The sequence below is a fragment of the Lissotriton vulgaris genome, chromosome 3_1 (assembly GCF_964263255.1).
Source record: "Lissotriton vulgaris chromosome 3_1, aLisVul1.2, whole genome shotgun sequence".
Classification (NCBI taxonomy): Eukaryota; Metazoa; Chordata; class Amphibia; order Caudata; family Salamandridae; genus Lissotriton; species Lissotriton vulgaris.
The window spans coordinates 1,921,500,932-1,921,521,532 of record NC_141689.1 but is presented as its reverse complement, the minus strand read 5'-3'; the positions used below and the strand labels follow the sequence as shown (position 1 = coordinate 1,921,521,532).

At 41.9% G+C, this 20,601-nt stretch overlaps 1 protein-coding gene across 1 annotated transcript in view; it reads right to left on the bottom strand.

Moving 5' to 3' along the window:
* Positions 1–10,900: 10,900 nt before the first annotated feature.
* Positions 10,901–20,601, bottom strand: part of KLHL2 (kelch like family member 2) — a 459,367-nt gene continuing 449,666 nt past the window's right edge. Inside the window, exon 15 of the mRNA XM_086962394.1 lies at positions 10,901–11,943. Within this exon, the coding sequence (XP_086818520.1) occupies positions 11,915–11,943 (29 nt within the window). The 3' untranslated portion in view covers positions 10,901–11,914. The remainder of the gene's footprint in view (positions 11,944–20,601) is intronic.

Sequence of the window (20,601 nt, the reverse complement as noted above, 5' to 3'; positions counted from 1 at the left end):
GGTCCGCATGACATATTGAACCAATTGTCTATGTATTTTAATTAAATGTTTTAGCTGTACTAACAGTTCTGGACCTGTCATGTTTTCAATGTCAGGATGTGGTGTATAGCTGGCTAGCACCGGGCTTGTCGCTCCTGGTCTACCTAGTGGACTGAGCCTGGTTATGTGATTTTCATGTTGTAGGGTGCCTTTAAACCAGAGCTGATGCTCTTAGTAAGTTAACAGAATTTCAACGTCCTCGTAAGGAACGTATTCCGTTGGAGGTTCCTCTACTTTGTAGTAGTGGAACTCGTGTGTCCCTCCATCTGCTGGAGGAAAGTGAATCCATGAATAGGATACTTCTGTCTGCCGATATTCATGTGCCTCTATAACAAATATTACTTTACCACCTCTCGATGATACTCCATTATTTATTAGTTTGTAAGTTATAGTTTTTCTTACATTTGCCAGGATTATTATCGCATCCGGTTCATTCTGTAGGACGTTTCTGTCATCTAAAACTGCTTGAGCTGCAGCTGTAGCTAATTCTTCATCTGTAATCATTATTTTACTGACTGAAGAGTTTGCAGAACAAGTTTCAAGGAAACAAAGATTAGGTGCACAATATTTTGGAACACTGTATCCTTCAACGTTGAACAAACCAAAAACTAATACATAGGATTTTTGTCCTACTTAGTTTTGGCGGATATTATCCTTTTACCCACTCCAGACGTCTATTGGAGAATTTACGGGTAAAAAAGGGGTCTGTGTGAAAAGCACGACTGAGTTACTCTAGTATCTAGCGTTAAATTATCGCCTTACCAAATGTTGGGTGCCATGTAGTGTAGTTCATATATTCCCAATAGGCTCTGTGCATTGGAATAATATATACTATAGTTTAGACATAGGACTGAGGTCGACTAGGTCTCTATCGAATATATTAAACTTAATTGTGAGTGCCAGCTATCTCAGAGGTCACTAGAAACTTTCTCGAATTCACAAGAAGGGATTAGTTTCTGACAACCGCACAAACATGACAACTTTGTTTCCCAAGAATAAGAAATCAATCTCTAGAGTCGCGGAAACAATAGATAGCTATTTTACTCAGTCAATCGTGCATGCTTCGTTTCACCAGAGGTGCTGAGAAAATAGAGAGACGGGCATTTTCAATAAAAAGTATTTATTGAACAGTCTTCTTTCTCAAGCATAAGAAATGTACTACTACAATCGTAATACTGGTTATGAAGTACAAGTATATTATACGATAAGGATTATAAAGTAGTACTGTAAAAGCATGATATGGTTTCTAAGCCATAAAATACATAAAATACATACAGTGATAAAATAATGACTAAAAGTACTCAACTGGTGCTTTCTAAAATACGCCTACCCCTGTGTACCAAACCTAAGTCTAGTACAAGGGAAGAAGTAAGTGAGGTGTAGCTTAAGTTTGTATTCTTTGCCAAGAATCTATTCCAAGAATTCTCTAAGAGTCTAATCAGCTCCGTACCTTGGTTTAGAATGAAGAAGGTCTTGTATCTCTCTCTCAAGACTCGATTTCCCAGCAACCAGAAAGGGTAGCCTGGAAACACTGGAGCTGGATTTCTCGGCAAGAGAAAAGACAGCGTCTCTCAGTGCGTCAGCTGGAGGGTCGGCTTTCTTTGGCACTTGCTGCTGCAGGGCGCGTCGGGCAAGTAGATAGTCAAACTGCTCCAAACCATTGTGTGTTTGTCTGGGCAAATGTAGGCATATTTATACCTTGAAGGTGCCGAGCTTGACGTAGGATTGGACATAATAACATCATCAAAGGCTCCGTTCTTTGAAAACTCCATGATTTCCTAGATAAATTAGTATTCAGGCAAGGGGAAGTCCCCAGCTGCTGAAGGCGGTTTTTCAAAGTAATCGTTCTGGATTCTCGAACTTATTGGAAGTAGCCATGCTGTATTTGGGCTGCATAGGCTCAGTCTAAATAAGGGTAGGATTTCTATGCCTATATAAGGATCGGGTGATTTATACCTATATATGGGCATGAATCGGGAAAGTTACACTATGGTCCTAGATTCGTACATAACAAGGGGACCTAACTGGAAATAGTGTTTGCTACCACTGTTGTGACCTCCTGCCAGAAATGTACTAAAGGACTTTACCAGTTCATGTGCTTTAACTCCGCACCTATGACCCCACATCTTGGGCAGGCCCCTCCCTCCGTCTGAAAGTACTGGGTGATATGTCCTGGGATCAGGTATGCTCTTTGAAGGGAAACAGCTTGAATTGTGCATTTCTGGATACTTTTGATACTCTCACCAAGATATTGCCCAAGTCTTTTCTGGTATGGTGATTCCCAGGTCGGTCTCCCAACTGGCCTTCAGCATCTCCAGAGGTTGTATTGTGGCACCGCGTATCACTCTATAGAGTTAGGTGACCGCCTCAACTGTGTCCGCCACCCTTATCATTTAGTGACAAGTGGTGTGGAGGTGTGGTTTCGACATACTTGTTTTCTAATGTGCACGGAACACCGCTGTCACTGCTCTATGTAGGAGAAAATGCCCCTGGGGAGATCAAATTCTTCTCTGATTCTTCAGATGGGAGGAGCGTTCCCTAACGAAACATGTCCCCTACTTTTTCCACACCCGCTTCCACCCACTCAGTCAGGCCATCCCAATTTCCACTGTGTGGTAAGCAGGTCAACATCTTCAGAGGCATGGCTGGAGAGTAGGGGATCCATGTGTGTGTTTTTTGCAAGCAATGGGTCCAGCAGCTCTGTGTCACCCTAAATTCTGGCATTTCCCATTCCGAGGGCCACAGAGTTCTCAGTAATGCTCCCATCAACATGGGGAGGTTTGGGACAAACAACCCTACTGCTTGGGTTGGGGTTTGTAGACTTGTTAGCCACTGAGTGTACCACTGGAGTTGGGCTGCCAAATAAGGGGATTAACACTCTGGTACTGCCAGCTCTCCAACATCTGATGGGCGTTGTAGCTTAGTTAGTGTATCCCGTCTGTGTCCTGAGACCCAGAGGAACCACGTGACCAAAGATTCAAGCTCCTTTAAGATTGCTCTTGGATTCTAGATCGGCAATACTGTGAAGAAATAAAGTAGCCTGTGAAGGGCCACCATTTTAAATAGGGCCACTCTGCCTGCCATCGAGAGTGGGAGCATTTGCTGAAACTCGGTGCAGGCTCGTCAGGCTCTGATAGTTAGAATATGGTAGGCAGTCAGGTTCCCAGCGAAGGTCTCCAAGTCTGTCTTGCCCGGGAGTTTCAGCCTCTAGGGAAATAGTTGTGATTTCTGTCACTTCACTCTAAAGCCAATCCAAACTCCAAACTCTCATAACAAAGTCCAGGCTCCCATCAGGTCCATCTCTATGTCCCTGAAAAATAATATGAGGTCATCAGCATATAGGGCTATTTGGAGTTGGTGGTTGTCAAATTAGATGCACCTGTATCTGCATCATTCTCGTGCCAGGCAGGCCAGTGGCTCCATTGCCAAGGCAAACAACAGAGGAGACAGTGGGCACCCCTGTCGAGTTCTTCAGCCTACTTTGTAACTCTCTGATCCTTTCCGCCCTGTTCAAACTCTGGCTGTGGATTCTGTGTACAGCATTTTAGTCCATGCTAAAAAGCCCTGACCCAGTTTCATTTTCCTCATTACCCCTTAAAAGGAACCTCCATTCTAGGCCATTGAAGGCTTTTTTTTAAATCAACCGAAAAGGCTGCTCTCCACCATGGAAATAGGCCTCAGAATCTAATATTAAGAGGAGCCGTCTGATGTTCAGCGCTGTGTTTCTGCCAGGTCTGAGCCCTGCCTAGTCTGGGTGCACTAATTTTGGGCATGAGCTATTGCAATCTGGAGGTCAGGATTTTACTTAGAATTTTATAGTTAAGTTTAGCATTGACAGTGGTCTGTAAGACTTACAATCTTGCTCTGGCTTCCCAACTTCAGCAGTAGGATCAATAGTGCCTCTTGTGTGGTGTCTGGCAAGCAGGCCGGTGTCTCGCATCACATGATAAAGTGTGTGGTTTTTACGTGTGTCAAGCTTTTTAAGATGTTCCTAGTTTTAGACTGCTCTGCCAAAAAAACTCTTCTAAAGACTACATTGCAGCACCCATATACAAACGGTTGCCTACGTGCCTAAGTAATGAGGAAAAGTGCAGCCTGACAGGCTTACATTATAAAAGATATATAAAAGGCCTCCTACCCCTTTAAGATTCCAGTAGTGACCATTACCTATGATGCCTTGTGCTGTCAATTGCCCCCAGAGGGTCAATTCTCTTTGAAACGAAAAGGGGAGACTACGAATGTACTTCAGACATTTGTTTTCTGGAAGACCAAGGAAAGAAGCTGGAAAGGAGGGAAGGTCATTTATGTCCTCAGTAAAGATTCCTACAAAGCAGAACCACAACTATGTAAGTAACCATATCTTCTGGGTTGTAGAATCTTCAGACAGAGTTGTGCCTATTGGGCGTAATGAATAACAACTATATTCAATATGAGAAAAACAAGAAAAACATGTATATATTATCAACCAAAGCCCAAGAGTTTTTTCAAAAGCAGCTTCACCATCACTAAAGTCAACTTTCGTTTCGAATTCAAGGCAATCGTGCCTCATAAAAGTGTAGACTGATTTCCAAGTAGCCACTTTACATATGTCAGAAATGGGAATGCTTCTCAGCCAGGCTGTGATGGCTGCTTAACATCTAGTAGATCAGTCTCTGGTACTCCCTTGTGGAGACATTTTAGCCAAAGGGTCAAATAAGGATATGCAGGCTACAATCCAACGAGAAATAGAAAGTTTAGAGTTGAAAATAACTTCAGAAATGTGGGCATAGTTTTTTAAAAACGTTTGTTAGATTTGCATTATGACTTTCATCATGGTAGAATCAAAGAGCTCTTCTAACATACCAAGAATTTCAAGAATGCTCTTCTGGAAGGGATGGATTGGCAAAGAAAGCTGTACGAGTGATGGCCTGGTTAACATGAAATTTTGATAGAAAAGGAAGGACCTATTTGCAATAAACACTATTAGACAGCCATCCATGACAGATGTTGCAATTAAACCTAAAATAAGTTTAATGGGTAGATCCATTAACAATGAAGATCAGAAAAATGTGGTTGACCACGGTTAGGCACTTTAGTTTCCAAATAGGTTTGTCGGTACTATGTTTGTGCACAAAACACCCAGAGCTTGCCACTCGAAGGCTCCACTGTTGCAACAGATACCAAATCTTGAAAATACGGGTGGTGCACCAAAAGTAGAAGTCCAGAGAGTAGCAATATTATGAAAAATTCTTTATTGATTCAATCTTTAAAAGGCCTCAGCCAACGCGTTTCGTTCCTTGCGGAACTTCGTCAGGGCTTAGTAATCTCTTGATAGTCCCAAGAAGCAGTCAAATGCTAAAGAGTAAAAAGCATCCACAATACGGCTAGTTCACCTTCTGTGGTGTAATATAGAATTTCTAGTCATAAAGGCAGAGAAGATCGGCGACCAGTTGTCTTCAGAGTCACAACACTTGTGAACCACAAGGATAGTTGTGGATCTATAGTTTTAAGGGACGACCCTCTGTCATATAAGGGTAAATCTATCGACCTAAATAGCAGTCGTTCAGCTTAAATAAACAAGTAGACGGGAGAAAGGGCAAATATAACCCCAGTTTTCATAGATGTGATCCTCCACCTGTCTACATACGCTCCACCTGGTCACGCTACACGAGTATCCAAAAGTCAGCCAATGAGCCCGCTGACTTTTGGATACTCGTGTAGCGTGACCAGGCCTTTTAAAGATTGAATCAATAAAGAATGTTTCATAATATTGCTACTCTCTGGACTCTACTTTTGGTGCACCACCGGTAGATCCATTAACTAATGGTAAGACCAAATTGAGCTCCCTAGGGGAAGGTAGTATCCTAACAGGAGGAAAGACTTTCTTTGGGCCCTCTAATAAGTCTTTAATGACAGCAATTTTGAAGAAAGATGAACGATATTGAGCCTTTTCGGCATTATGGACTTTAATGGAAGATAACTGCACCTTTGACTGAAACAGATGAAATAGTTATGGGAGAAAGATATTTTCATGGCAGATAGCAGGACTGTAGTCTCTCTGTTGGTATCATAATCAAAGATTCTTCTATTTGAATAAATATCAAGTCCTACTTAAAGGATGCTTGGCCTCCTTTAGAATGTCCATGATCTTTGGGTATTAAGGTATTGCAGCATGTTTATTACATTGTCCATTTGTTTTTTGTGAGAGATGGTGGAAAACCCTTGAGAGATGGATGGACTGCCTGAAGTTCTAGGTAATTGATGTGTTAAAAGTGCTTCTTTTCTGACCAATGGCCTTGCAGGGACAGTGCTCGCAGATGATCTAACCATCCTGAATGAGTTTCATCTAAAGATTCCTGATGGAAAGGGACTCTTTGCTGTCTTGCACCATCAAGAGAGTGATTGCTATTCTGACATCGACATGTGGAGTTTGTTTTGCTAGTTGCTATTTTTCTAAAACCACTGATCTTCAAGTCATTGCTGAAGATGTCTTGCATGTAGTCTTTAATTCATAACAATGTAAATGCAGGATGCAACAGACCCTAGTACGGAGGTGATTTGACATGCTCTTGAATGGGAAGTCCTCTGTAGAGGATGACATCTCATAAACATTGATGACAATCTCTCCTCTGATGGAAGCACTTTTCCTTTCACTGTCTAGTGTTGCTACCAGATAAGACAGAGCCTGAATGGGAAATGTGATTGATTGTGGAACTTTACTTGTGGACCGAAAATGAGCCAAAAAAAAGTCTGTCTGAATGTCCTGTTCCACTTTCTGTGAGCTGTGCACCCTTATCAGTCATTCGTCTTGGTAAGGGTAAATTAAGATTCCTTGACATTGAAAGGGGTTGGTACTACTGTAATATATTTCAAAGAAGTTCAAGGGGCAGGATTCAGACCAAAGAAGGCACCACTTACAGGTTGTGTGTTGTTCCTACTAGAAACTTTCTTTTTTGACGTAGATTTAGAGCACACATTAAATTTTATTTTCTGAGGTGAGACAAAAGTCATGAAGGGTTAACTCTTGTTTCCTTTGCATAGATCCAATGTTGGTCTGAACTAGATCTTCTGAACTTTTTGTCTTAACCAGAAAATATCTTTAATAGATCCCTTTTCTCCTGTGTTGTGCAGGGATTCATTTGATTAAAAGCTTTTTTGAGCAGTATGGAAGTTTCACTTTTAAGGGGTTCCCATTCGAACCTAGAGGTTGGCGTTGGAGGATTAGGCGATGATATTGCATTGAAGCGTAGAGAGTAACCATGCTTTACGAGAGTTAGCACCCACTTGCTTTTTGTGATTTTTTTACCCACTCTGCCAGGTGCGGTTTCAAAGAGGAGGTTATTCAGGCTAAACTGGCAGATATTGCAGGGCAGGCTCCCCAAAGTATTGGATGGCACAGGTTTAGCAGTCTTGCTTTTATTGCCTTTCCATTAATAGGTATATCTCTGGTCCTATTGCTGCGTATTTTCATGCTGCTGGTAGGACCAGTGATAGGACAGCACCCTCCAAGTACCCTCCAAGTACTTGAAGAATTTTCTCTTTGAGGACTACCACCATGACTCTCTCTGCCTCAGTCTTCGTTCTGACTGTCTCTTTTTCAGTATGCGATCTAAACAAAGGAAACCCCGAATATGGAGGGTTCAGAATTTTTGGTTGTGCACGCGGATTCGGCATAGAGAGGCGCACCTTGAAGATCACTGCAAAGTGACTCCATGGCAATATCCACAAAATGCCAATGTGGCTGAATCTATTGCCACAATGATCATTTGGTTGGAAACCAATGATCCTTCGTACACCATTTCCTCAAATATGTCAATACTATGTCCGAGCATGTCTTCAGAAAAAGGCTTCAAACCATCCGAAATTTCTTCACCCTGGTCTCTAAGAAGGGCAGTGGCCCTGAAAGACTTTAAAGCTGTAGCTACTGTTCCACACATTCTTCGCACATCATCTTGATCTCCGAGTGTAGAGGTGTGGAAGTTTCAGGAGCGGTAATGGAGGTCACACTAGTGAGTCCTTATTGGTAGTGCAGTTGGAATTTTATGGCGTTGAACACTTACTAGAGTGATGGTGGTGATGGTGTCTTCTAGTCATGCTGGGTTTTGATAGAAGTTCACCATATAAGGAGCCTGTGTTTTTAATCCACAAGCTCGTGTAATGTTTCACAATTAGAAATTGTTTGTGTTTGTAATGTCAAATTATTGAAATTTTGTTCTTTTCATGATATGGTATTTAATGTACATATTCGTTTTTAAAAAATATGAGTATAACTGTAAAATGAATCACGAGCTTGTGGATTAAAAACACAGGCTTGTTATATGTTGAATTGTGTATTTAACTTATTATGCCACTAGAAATCTTTTGTGTAAAAAAAAGTACTTTGGTCCTTTCTAGTGTGCTTTTTGGACCCAAACCTTCCATAGGTTTACGGTTTTTGATAGAAAGCATGTTGGGTCGATGCTTTCAATTGCAATGCAGTATCAGTTTTTCAGATTTCTCGCATTTTCCTGTCCCTCTGTTCCTGGATATCTCTCTGTCAGGGTTCTTTGGAGTTGTCTGCATTGTCCCAGTGGAAGTAGGCCATTATCTTGGAGAACTTGTCAGGTATTTCCTTCTCCTTTGACCCTCCGATCTTCCAGCTTGCCTCAGAGTCTAATTCCTTTTTTATACTTTAGGGTCCTTTTCACATTTTCTTATACAACTCACAATCTTTTATTGAATGAGGGGAAGGCAGACCCACTAAACACCCATGGAGTGGGTCTAAGGCAGCTTTCTGTCTTCCATCTGAGGAGCAGTTAATACATTGGGAAGGCTCTCTGACAGGGAAAAAAACATCAATTTTCTTTAAAAAAAAGATTAGCTTTCCCGCTCTTGCCAGATATAAAAGATGGTCATAGAAAGCAATAAAAGTAGAGTTCTGGAAGAAAATGCTCAGAAAAACACAGCTTTGAAAGCACCCATTGTGTTCCAGGATCCCACCAAAAGAGCCAGAAAAAGGAACTGATTCTGAGAGGCAACTGCCAAGACAAGGTATCCTGGGTATTGGAAGTTCTTATAATGTAACTATTTTCTACATCTTATAATGTAAGTCAATCAGGCTGCACTTTTTCTCAGTACTTAAAGATGTAGTGAACAGTTTGTGCATAGGGGCTGTAATGCAGCCTTGAGAAGAAATGTGTTTATTATTACAGACTTTATAACATTTGGAAAACCTTGCCTGTGATATGTTTGGAGGGTGTTCCTCAGGATATGGACATGTTGGACTCCTCACTATTGCTCAGAAATATAGACAATATATATGTTCCGTGAAAAAAAACCAAAGGTTAACGTTACATTATAGTTAGTTGAAAATGTCAGTGACAACGTTCTAAACATACAAAACCACTGAAATTCACCAGTTATAGTGGCCCCTGCCCCAGGCCAAAAGATATTTAAGGGGCAGTGGATGCCTTGCCCCCATTCCCTGAGCCACAAGAAGCCCCAGGGACCCCATCCTCCAGGGCCTTAAGGGGAGGGGGCTCACAGCCCTCTCCCATAGCCAATAGTGGCCCCAGAGTTCCCCTCCCGATGGGCTCAAACATATTTAAGGGGAGGGGTCATGTGACCCCCCTCCCCGAGCCTTACTGGGCCCCGGGTACCTCATCCCCCCATAGGGCCGAATTGCATTGAAAAGGGGAGTGGGGCCATGTGGCCCATCTCGCTAAGCCTTAGTATGCCCCCTGGACCCTATGCTATGGGGCCAAACTTAACTTGAAGGGGAGGGGGGAATGCGGCCCGCTCCCTGAGTCTATAGTGGCACCAGGGGCCCCACTCCCTGGGGCCTGTGGAGCTTGTGGGTGGGTGCCTCAGTGCCCACCCCCGCCACCCACCAATGTTGAGGCCGGCTGGATAGCCCCAGGGACCAGTAGCTCTAGCCGGCTCCACACATGCACCCATCCTAAGTTTTGCAGGAGCCAGCATTGCTTCAGCCAGGCTGGAGTAGCTGCTTTTATCCATTTTTCCAAGCACGAAAGGCATGTCTGCCCTTACCCGGTGGGAGCAGACATTTGTTTCCCTGCCCTCACTATTGCGGGCAGGGAATCTACTGTGTCCCAAGGGTGGGCTCCCTGGCATACAGTAATTGAGCCGGTACCAGGGGATGGGGACCCTGGGCCCTTTACAGGGTCGAGGACGGGGACTATTCGTCCCCATCCCCCTGAAGTTAAGTTCAACCCCAATCCCTTTTTTAATAATGTTGGCCACGGGGGATGGGTTACCCAGGACCAGTCGAGGGTCAGAGATGTGGGCTACATGCCCCCTCCACTTAAGTTAGATTTGGCCTACAGGGACTATGTTTCTGGGCCTGTTAAGGCTCGGGAGGGGGGCCTGCGCCCCCTACCCTTTTTAATGAGATTCGTCCCTCGGGGATGAATTCTCTGGGGCCTATTGAGGCTCGTAGAGGGGGGTGCTATGCGTCCCCCTACCCCTCCTTTACAGGAAAGCCCAGGGTGATGGGGTCCCCGGCCCCTACTAAGGCTTAGGGATGGGGGCCACGTACCCCCTCCCCTTTTAAAGATGTTGACTTCGGGGAATGGGGTCTACGGGGCCCGCAAAGGGCCTGGGAGTGGGGGCAAATTATTCTGGTGTTTATAATTATTAATGAAGATCCCATGATGAAGAACAGGACCTTTTTACAGCTGAGACTAATTTCCAGAATGTATTATATTTCAAATGTAAAGCATCATAACATACTGGAAGATTGAAAAGCAAATGTTAGGTACGTTCTGTCCCACAAACACTTATTTGGAACAGATCTTCCTTGCATTGAAACCGCCTCAAGATGGAAGAAACACTATACAAATAAACAAACAGGCTTCATTCTGTGTTAGATAAGACAACAGGATCAGATAAGATCAAATGTTTTATTTAGAGAAAACAGCTAACAAATGAGAGCCATCTCCAAAAGGAGGCTTTTCTTTGCCCAGAAAGTCCACAAAAACGATTTTCGCTTGCAGAAATATGGGAAAATACAGAAGATATTTTCATTTTTGTTAAAAGAGCATCTAAACGTTCACATACTGAAATACTTCATAAAACCATGCATGTTGGATGGAAAATGTCCATGCCGAAGAGTAATGCAATGCACAACATGTTCAAGATAAAAATTAAGAAAAATTATAAAATTACTCGTGCAATGACAACTAATAATTTACATAGGAAAACATTTTGGCATCAGGTCTTCAAATGTCTCTTGCCTTTTCTCTCCTTCAGAAATGTCATGTTTGTACCATTAAGCAATTTTCAAATATCAAAATATACAACTCTAGCACTGGCATAATTCAAAGTACTCTGCTGTTTATAAATAGTATAATAAAATTCCAATTAACTTTTACATATACAATATATACACAAACATTGGATCACATTCATATAACGAAAGATGCAGTTCTTCCTATAAAAATTCCCATCAGTTGTAGTCAACTGAGGCAAAATTGAACAGTTAACCAAGAGACTAACAGTTCACAGCAGCACGTTCTCCCTGAAAAAGAACAAAGTTACTTCACGTTGGCACGCCATTTTTTTCTGTCACAAAACGTTCGGAGTTCACCTAGTTTTGGCATTAAATTGGTCCTTTTGAAAGCAAACTTTCTTTCATTCAGAACATTGCAAATAAAAAAGTCCCCAAGTCACATTCAACATTCGGAGGCCACTTCTGCGTCCAAGCAGAACAACCCTAAACATTGCTTCTGTCGAGAATAATCTTCAGTCTGCCGTCCTCCATCGCAGATGCGGATGTCATTTCCGCCCTGCCTCAAAGTGCAGTCACAAGCAGAGAAGTAGAAGCTCAGCTACCTCGTAAATATACTTGTTGAAGCCTGCCGCTGGCGTTTTCAGAAATCGGACTCCTTACCCGGTCTCATAAGGGTTTATCAATAACTGTAACACCTATTACAAGGAAAAAAGGAAACAAGAGTTAAATATCATGGTTATCTTCAGTGAACTACAGTGCATGGCATGTATTGTGGTTCAAGAAAATGAAGTTCCTGAAAAGTCTTACAGAATATAACACCATACGTTTAGGCGGAGTCTTTCTCACAAGGGAAAGAAAGCAAATATCTTCATCCAATCCTGTTTATCCTGCACAGTAAATAAGAAAATGGGTGGGATTCTTTCTAAAGAGAGAGCCATTATAAGTCCTTGACTTGTCGTAATCAGGCAGGGACATTAGTGTAAGACCTTAGGAAGCAGTCCTATCTGACAAACCACTTTCAGGCGCTGAAGGGAGGCCAGTGAGGCAAATGTACAACAGGGATCTGAGGGATGCCTTTGGGGTTCTGGAGTTGAGGGTGGGTGTTAAATTGTGAATCCAGAATACAAGGGGAAGGAGGAGCACTCAACTACTAGTCATTGTAATCTATAAATCCAATTTATCTAAAGGATGCATCACCACTCATTGTGTTGGCTACACAATCTGTGAATACTAAGCGAGAATGTAGACTAAGGCCTACATGCAGTGAGCACTGTTCCTGGAGAATAAAATTCTCAATAAATGAGCTGTACTCTTTAAATCAGACTAAGTAACAAACAAACAAAAGTGTGTGTTTTCAAATTCTTTTTTTGTGATAGAACAACCTATTTGTTTTGTATCACAATTCGGTGGTGTTCTTAAACACGATCATTAATTTTATGATTAACAAATCAATGCAAGTATCACTATACATTCAACTTCATAACATGATACTGTAAACATTGGTTTTTGATCCTGTATGTAGTTCATAACATACTATACATCACATTTTATCTCATATGTATACAACACATCAAACTTTGGAGAAGCGCCGCTCAATGCATTTCGGGAACCAACGTTCCCTTCTTCAGGGGAAAAGAACCTAAAAGACAGATAAATAAAAATAACCATCTGTAGTTTATGCGTAGTTTTACCTCATAGATAAACACAAGGGGTGTAATCCTATGTGGCAAACTCAATCAACTTCCATGTTACAACCCCTAGGGGGAATCAGTCTTAAAAATAACATATCTCCCACATGAGAATTACTGTTATCGTGTGCCACAATGTAACTCAAATATACATTATTACATGTGCCGATTCATCATCACCTGGGGTACACTGATAAAAATTCTAACATTGTTGAGATAAAAATTCTAACATTGTTATATGTTCAATCAGGTATATTAACCATTAATGTTCACAGTGTGCATCCCTATGGTACAACTACATACTCACTATGCCACATGGCATGCTTAAAACTATTGTGTTAATCGTCTTTGCTATGTTCATTAAATGTTGAACTATGTCACAATGAGCATAGAGATAGTCTTGCATACTGGCACTAACCTGCAGCGTAATAATGTCTCAATGGCCGGATGATATTCCGCACGATGAAGTGTACTTAGCAGTTCTGCAGCAATTCAACCTATTGAATATTAATGTATATAACTACACCAGACCGATTGCAATAGATGCTTAGAATATAAATAGCGGGTAAGTATCTCAACCTACCTACTAACGTGCAAACAACCCGAAATTCGTCTCTCTATGTCTTAGTCGATGTTCGAAGTCTCTGTTTATTTCTACAATAAACACATATGGCAAAAATAAGAATGTTTTGTTTATGGCGCCTTTGTCAGGCATTCTAATTATTCTACTGCGCGTACCTTGTGGGTTTCTTGTTTCCAACATAAACTTCTCTTATTTTCAAGTGGGTCGATTATCACGCTGATATTGTCTAGAATAAACAAAAAGGACTAATAAATTATACTGTCCTTTCATGTCATTAGTTGCTGTGCTGACGTTAATTTCACCGAAACCTTTAGGATAATTAATGTGGCAGGCTTACCTAATTCCCTTCTGTTTTCTTGTTCTACGTGTCTTCCGTGGCTCTCCCAAAGGAACCGCGGCAAGTTACCATACAACTTTTAAAGAGTTCCTACCTTCATTGTCATCACATGTTAATACCGGGATAGATGGGACTTGTAGTCATACGCAACTACCTCTCACTGAAAACACGTCAAAGTTTTAGAATTCCCTGTAACCTTTATCTAAGAGTGTTAATCTCTGCAAAAGAACTGCGTAGCCGCCTACACCCGCAGCGAAAACGCCGTGGTGGTACTTAATTAATGTGTCCCTTGACTGTTTAACCTCATTGACAGACCCCACATCTATCAGACCTGGAATAACCTTGTATACGGATTATTCATGCTCGGGGACAGATTTGATCATTATACTCATTGCTACGAGCTTTTGATGGACGCTATGACTTTCCGCATTACAATGTTTCAGGTGTGCTTGGTATCTCAAACCTCTCATATCTAGTCCTCTGCTATATAATCGTTGTCGGTGATGTATTCAATGAATAATCACTCGGTGGTACATAATAGTAATAGAATGCCATATAATCACTAGCTTCCTTATATCATCACAGCTACTTAATTATAACTAAAAATATTAAACTGGTTCAATATAGATCAGTTTTTACAGTTAATGGTTTGGCCTAGGCTACAGTATAACACACTGTTGGAAACCTGCAGCATTAATAACTAGTGCCACTATTGTGTAACACAAATATCTTGTATAACCATGAACCGAACAATGATGTACCTATAGTTATGCTGACACTCTCTACTTATAATCATAATATACATGACATATAAACATGCACATAATGCTTCGATAAACTCCATTAGTCTCACAAATAAAGTCTGAAGCTGGTATCGTCTATCCTATATTTACATTCATGATAACCACATGTAAATACATACATTAACATACAATGTACAGGCGCTATATCATATGATATATGACAATAATAAATGCTGATAATCAAAAATTCAACAGCTACCTATGGTTGTATGTTCATGGTCTGTAAGAGTAGTAGTGCATGCCATTTCTTACTCATAAAAAGCAACTAAAATCTACTCTTTCATTCAGACCTCGTGGTATCAATGTACACAAATAATCAATCCAGAATACCTTCCTTTGGAGTAGTTTGGCACTATTATCCTGTCCCTCTTTTCCCGCTGCAGGTTAGTGCCAGTATGCAAGACTATCTCTATGCTCATTGTGACATAGTTCAACATTTAATGAACATAGCAAAGACGATTAACATGATAGTTTTAAGTATGCCATGTGGCATAGTGAGTATGTAGATGTACCATAGGGATGCACACTGTGAACATTAATGGTTAATATACCCAATTGAACACATAACAATGTTAGACTTTTTATCTCAACAATGTTAGAATTTCTATCAGTGTACCCCAGGTGATGATGAATCGGCACATGTAATAATGTATATTTGAGTTACATTGTGGCACATGATAACAGTAATTCTCATGTGGGAGATATGTTATTTTTAAGACTGATTCACCCTAGGGGTTGTAACATGGAAGTTGATTGAGTATGCCACATAGGATTACACTCCTTGTGTTTATCTACGAGGTAAAACTACGCATAAACTACAGATGGTTATTTTTATTTATCTGTCTTTTTGGTTCTTTTCCCCTGAAGAAGGGAACGTTGGTTCCCGAAATGCATTGGGGGGCGCTTCTCCAAAGTTTGATGTGTTGTATACATATGAGATAAAATGTGATGTATAGTATGTTATGAACAACATACAGGATCAAAAACCAATGTTTACAGTATTATGTTATGAAGTTGAATGTATAGTGATACTTGTATTGATTTGTTAATCATAAAATTAATGATCGTGTTTAAGAACACCACCGAATTGTGATACAAAAGAAATAGGTTGTGCTATCACAAAAAAAGAATTTGAAAACACACACTTTTGTTTGTTTGTTACTTAGTCTGATTTAAAGAGTACAGCTCATTTATTGAGAATTTTATTCTCCAGGAACAGTGCTCACTGCATGTAGGCCTTAGTCTACATTCTCGCTTGTTAAATTGTGAAAACATATAGCTGACCAAGCAGTGGAGTAGCAAGGTCAGGTGATACACCTTGCATCTTCGGCGGAGCGGGTTGCTCTGAGCAGCGCTGACATTGCCTTCTCACTACCAGCCATACCGGGTGTTCTACCTTCCTGCTGCTCCTGCTGTCCTCTCCCCCCGCTGCCTCCTGTGACCAGGTGCGGCCGCCGAGTGGGGGTAACAAAAACTACTTTTCCCAGGAGCCTCCACCATGCCACGACCAGAACCCGGAGGCGCTTAAAAACACCTTGCATCTTCGGCGGAGCAGTTGCTCCGAACAGCGCTGACATTCCCTTCTCACTACCAGCCATACCGGGTGTCCTACCTTCATGCTGCTCCTTCGGTCCTCGCCCCCCGCTGCCGCTGCCTGCTGTGACCAGGCACGGCCGCCGAGTGGGGGTAACAAAAACTACTTTTCCAAGGAGCCTCCACCACGCCCACGACCAGAACGCGCCCGGAGGTGCTTAAAAACACATTGCATCTCCCGCATTGCGGGACAAGCCGGGCTAAGCCCGGGCGAAGGACGGGCCGTCTGTGGCCGTCCGGGGCCAGAGGAGGCCGGGCTGGGCCATTACTCTTGGTCTGCATCATTAGGGTCTGTTGACTTTATGGTACCTAACTTGTAATATTGTCCATGCTATGTCTTTGCCCCCGTAGTACGATTCTAGCTGAAGAGTTATATAGCCCAAGGAGTTTGTTGTTCTTGTTATTGTGTCATCTTTAACGAACAGTGTGGTTAATTTGGGGTTGATTAGGGAAATGTTTTTGACCGGATAAATATCTGGGTGCTCTTGAGTTTGTATTTGAGGATTGTTACTCGTGCATATCACCTTTTCTTTGCTAGAAAGGCTATAAAGGCAACTATTAAGCACTCAAAAAGTTAACTGGGCTGTCTTCATAGCATAATCTGATGGCCAGCCAATTAACTAAGGACTGTCCAACTCCAGGATCCCAGGTAACTAAGATTAATAATCAGAAATACCTGAATGGAAGTTTGGATGGGTTCCTTCTACATGCAGAGTCGCTCATTAGTCATGAGATTGCTCTAGTCCCCGCCGATGGTAACAAGGCAGAGTGGGGCTCGTAGGGGGTTACAGGAAAAAACTAAAACTAAAGCTAAACCTTTAATGCAAAGGAAAAGGATATATAAAAACAAGGGTGCATTGGGGACAAATTCAAATCCAGTAATTGCACAGGCGGTGCAAACAGATAATATAAGCCCTAAAATAGATCGTTCAGTACCCAAACCAAGGCAGTCTATTTTTCTCCTAACATTGGAGCTGATGATGCGGCAGAATCATTGGAATCTGTAGTTGCTGATATTTTTAAATCTACCCTCCATTCTATACAAGAGCAAGTAAATGACCTCATGGTTTCTCGAGCAAAGGATCTAGATGATAAAATAAAAGGTCTAAATCAGGGGCTATTGAAAATGGAAGTTATGATTAAAAAGGGAAATGATATTTTTTAGGAATGTACCAAGGCCCAAATGGAAAACATTATGTGTGAAGCGAGAAATAAAGACGTGGTCACTAGGCCGAACAATATACCTCACCCAGCTTTAGCCGCTCCCATTGAAGTGGCAGTTCCAAGCGCAAGCCTTCAATCATTAGTTGTGACTGACTTGAGGCCTAATAAAATGGGCCAAGTTGTTGAAAGGTTGGATAAAGCACCAGGGAATCTGGTGCATCCTAGTAACAGCAAATTGCCAATACCCAATATAAAGATAAGTGAAGCTAACATTGCCCCCAATTGTGGTAACTTGAGATTACCTCCTGCAGCGTGTCCCTATGTTTTAGTTCTATCAGGAGTACCAGCGCTCAGGAGTTACCAAAATGAAACTTGGTATACACTTAGGAACAAGGTTGTGGACTGGCTGAAAAGATTTAAAAGTTTTAGCCCCTTGAAAACGAATGAGATTATTATGGTCCGTAGGGTGGGTTGGGTTGGTGATCAAAGGAAAGACATCGAGGGGGACTGTATTGTCATTAATTTTAAATGCCCGAATACTGTACGTCACCTTTTGAGAGTTTGCAATGAAACCCAGAAGGCCCAATACTAATATTCATGCCCTCCCCTTGGGCTACTTCTATCGCTCATCTACCCAGGTTGTAGGTTTAAGGGCGGACTTACCTTTGCCCCTCCATATTTCTAACAGATACTGGGACCTTCCATCTTTGGAGATGGTTGACTAACTAACTGAACCTATGCCCCTGGCTTCTGATATAGAGGAAATCGGGGCAAGAAGTAGGGGAAATGAGGACAGCGATTATCAACCCAAAATAGCCACTCACGAGTTGACTAAGGAGGTACCAGGTGTGGGTATTGAGGCGAGATTGGCTATTGCTCCTTTTTTGGGTGCTGTAAGAGAAACAATAGGTCCTACTTCTGTTTTGAAGAAGGGCATCCAAGAACAAACTCTGGAGGGGTTAGGTCTGGGAAAGCTGGATACTCAAGTTGGATGAGAAAGGATTTTTAGTCTGGAGGATGTACGAGAACAACCTCCAGGACCAATTACTATCCCAAGAGCAGGCACCCAAGGGGTTTCGCTGGCAGGAGCACATGCAGAAAGAATGGGGTATTGTCCATTAAAACTAACAGTGATATCATGGAATATTGCGGGGCTGCTGAAAAATCTTTGTGACCCGGATTGGTCTAATTTTATAGACTCTGGTGATATTTGTTTCCTACAATAAACATGGGCCCTAGAAATACCACATAGAGTCGGATATAGGACTTTTAATATAGAAGCTGTACCATCAGTTAGAGGCAGGCCATCTGGATGACTAACAGTATGGGTAAAAGTATCCTTGGAAATTAGCATTACGCCATTAAATATTGACTCAGTTGATATACTCGGGTTGAAAGTTAAGATGAAAGATGGGAGGTGTCTCCTTTTATTTAACCGCATCGCTGCTGCGGCGATTTTTGCGCTGTGCGGCAATTATAAAATTACCGCGATACATGACGAGCTCAGCTCGTCATCAGCACACGCCACCCGTGGGTGATGACGAGCTGAGCTCGTCATCAGCATCGAAGGGGTTATTGTATATAACCGACCCGGTAGTTCATCGAAAGAGTCCCGGATCCTGGAAAAATTGGAAAATTTCATAGCCAAATAGAATGAATTACCAAGTATGATAATAGGTGGGGATTTGAACTGCAATTTTGAGCCAATCTCGGGGTTTGGTGATATTTTTGGAGATGAGGACAGGGCTAATAACATTCCAAGCCTATCTCATAGTGAAACAGTGCGTTGTACTGCCCTAGCAGTTAAAATAATGAGGTTGATAACCACGTATGCGCTGAGGTCCTAAAACGGACGTCTCCCATCTGATTCTCGCAAGGCTGCAACTTTTGTTAAAAACAACTCCAAAAGTCAAATTGACTATATTTTAGTATCCTTTGATGTCTGGCCTTACCTGATAGATCTTGAGATCAAGCCTCGATTCGAAAGTGATCATCGTCCACTATAATTATTAATAGATCATCAACTATTTTTTAGTGATCGTCTGGAGAAGGAATATTATCCTTTAGACATTAGCAATAATGATCCACCACTAGTAAGTAACAACAGACATTCACTTAAATGGGCCCTTTTACTAGATAATGGAGAAGCGTTAGCAGGTATTTATTTGCTGTTTGCTGACACATTTGGCAGTGTCTTAAATCATCCGGTAGGGGATAATGATTTCATTGATCTGCGCAATGGGTTTTTTACATCATTATTACCCTATGTGTCTAAATGTCTAAAAAAAGTGCCAAAAGAAAATTAGTTCAGTAGGCACTCAACCTTGGTACAACAAAGATTGTCGCTCAGGCAAGGCTTTACTTATATATTGCCACCATCATCATCCGCTGTTCACCGATAGCCTTCTACAATATCCTTTTATGGTTCAGGCTTTTAATAAAGTCTAGTTCTCTTTTTATTTACTATCATTGCTTTCCATATGCAGGGTGCTGTCCTGACGAGACCACTGTCCTTTTTCTATCTCCACAGACCTGTCTGTGCAGGACCACGCCTCTGGAGCCTCTACTGCATGACACTCATCTCCAGGAAAAGTCAAACCTTCGAGGCACCAGATGGATCTGCTCTTTTGAGGTTAGTTATTAGTACATTGTGTGCCAATGTCGAATGCAACGCAGGCAATACTGAATGCTCGCTGCCACCTTCCAGTTACTCGCATACGTGCTTATTCAGCTGCTCATATCTGCGCACTCTGCTCTGCGCACACCTCGCACCTCTTGCAGGCACCGTGATCCAGGACCGGTTTTAGGGGGGTGCTGACCTGGGGAGTGGGGTGCTGAACTCAGGGTGGCGCTGTGCTTAGCAATAACATGATTTAAAAACACCTGCTGCAGAGTTACTTGTGTGTCCAGTTTTCAGGCAGAAATAAAAATGGCTGGATAACTCTTGTTGTGATAATGCTCCTGATACAGAGAGAGATCAGAGTTTTGTCTAGTGGCAGGTTTTGCTTGCCATAAAGTAGCGCAGAGGGTTAATATGTCTGCTGCAAAGAACTCATACCATGCAGATCACAGAAATGTAGTTTATGTGGATAGCTGACTGGATTACTGCTTTTACTACGAAGATCCCCTTGTTACCGCAGTTCATAAGATAGAACCCTAACAGTGACTGTTATGAACTGTAATCA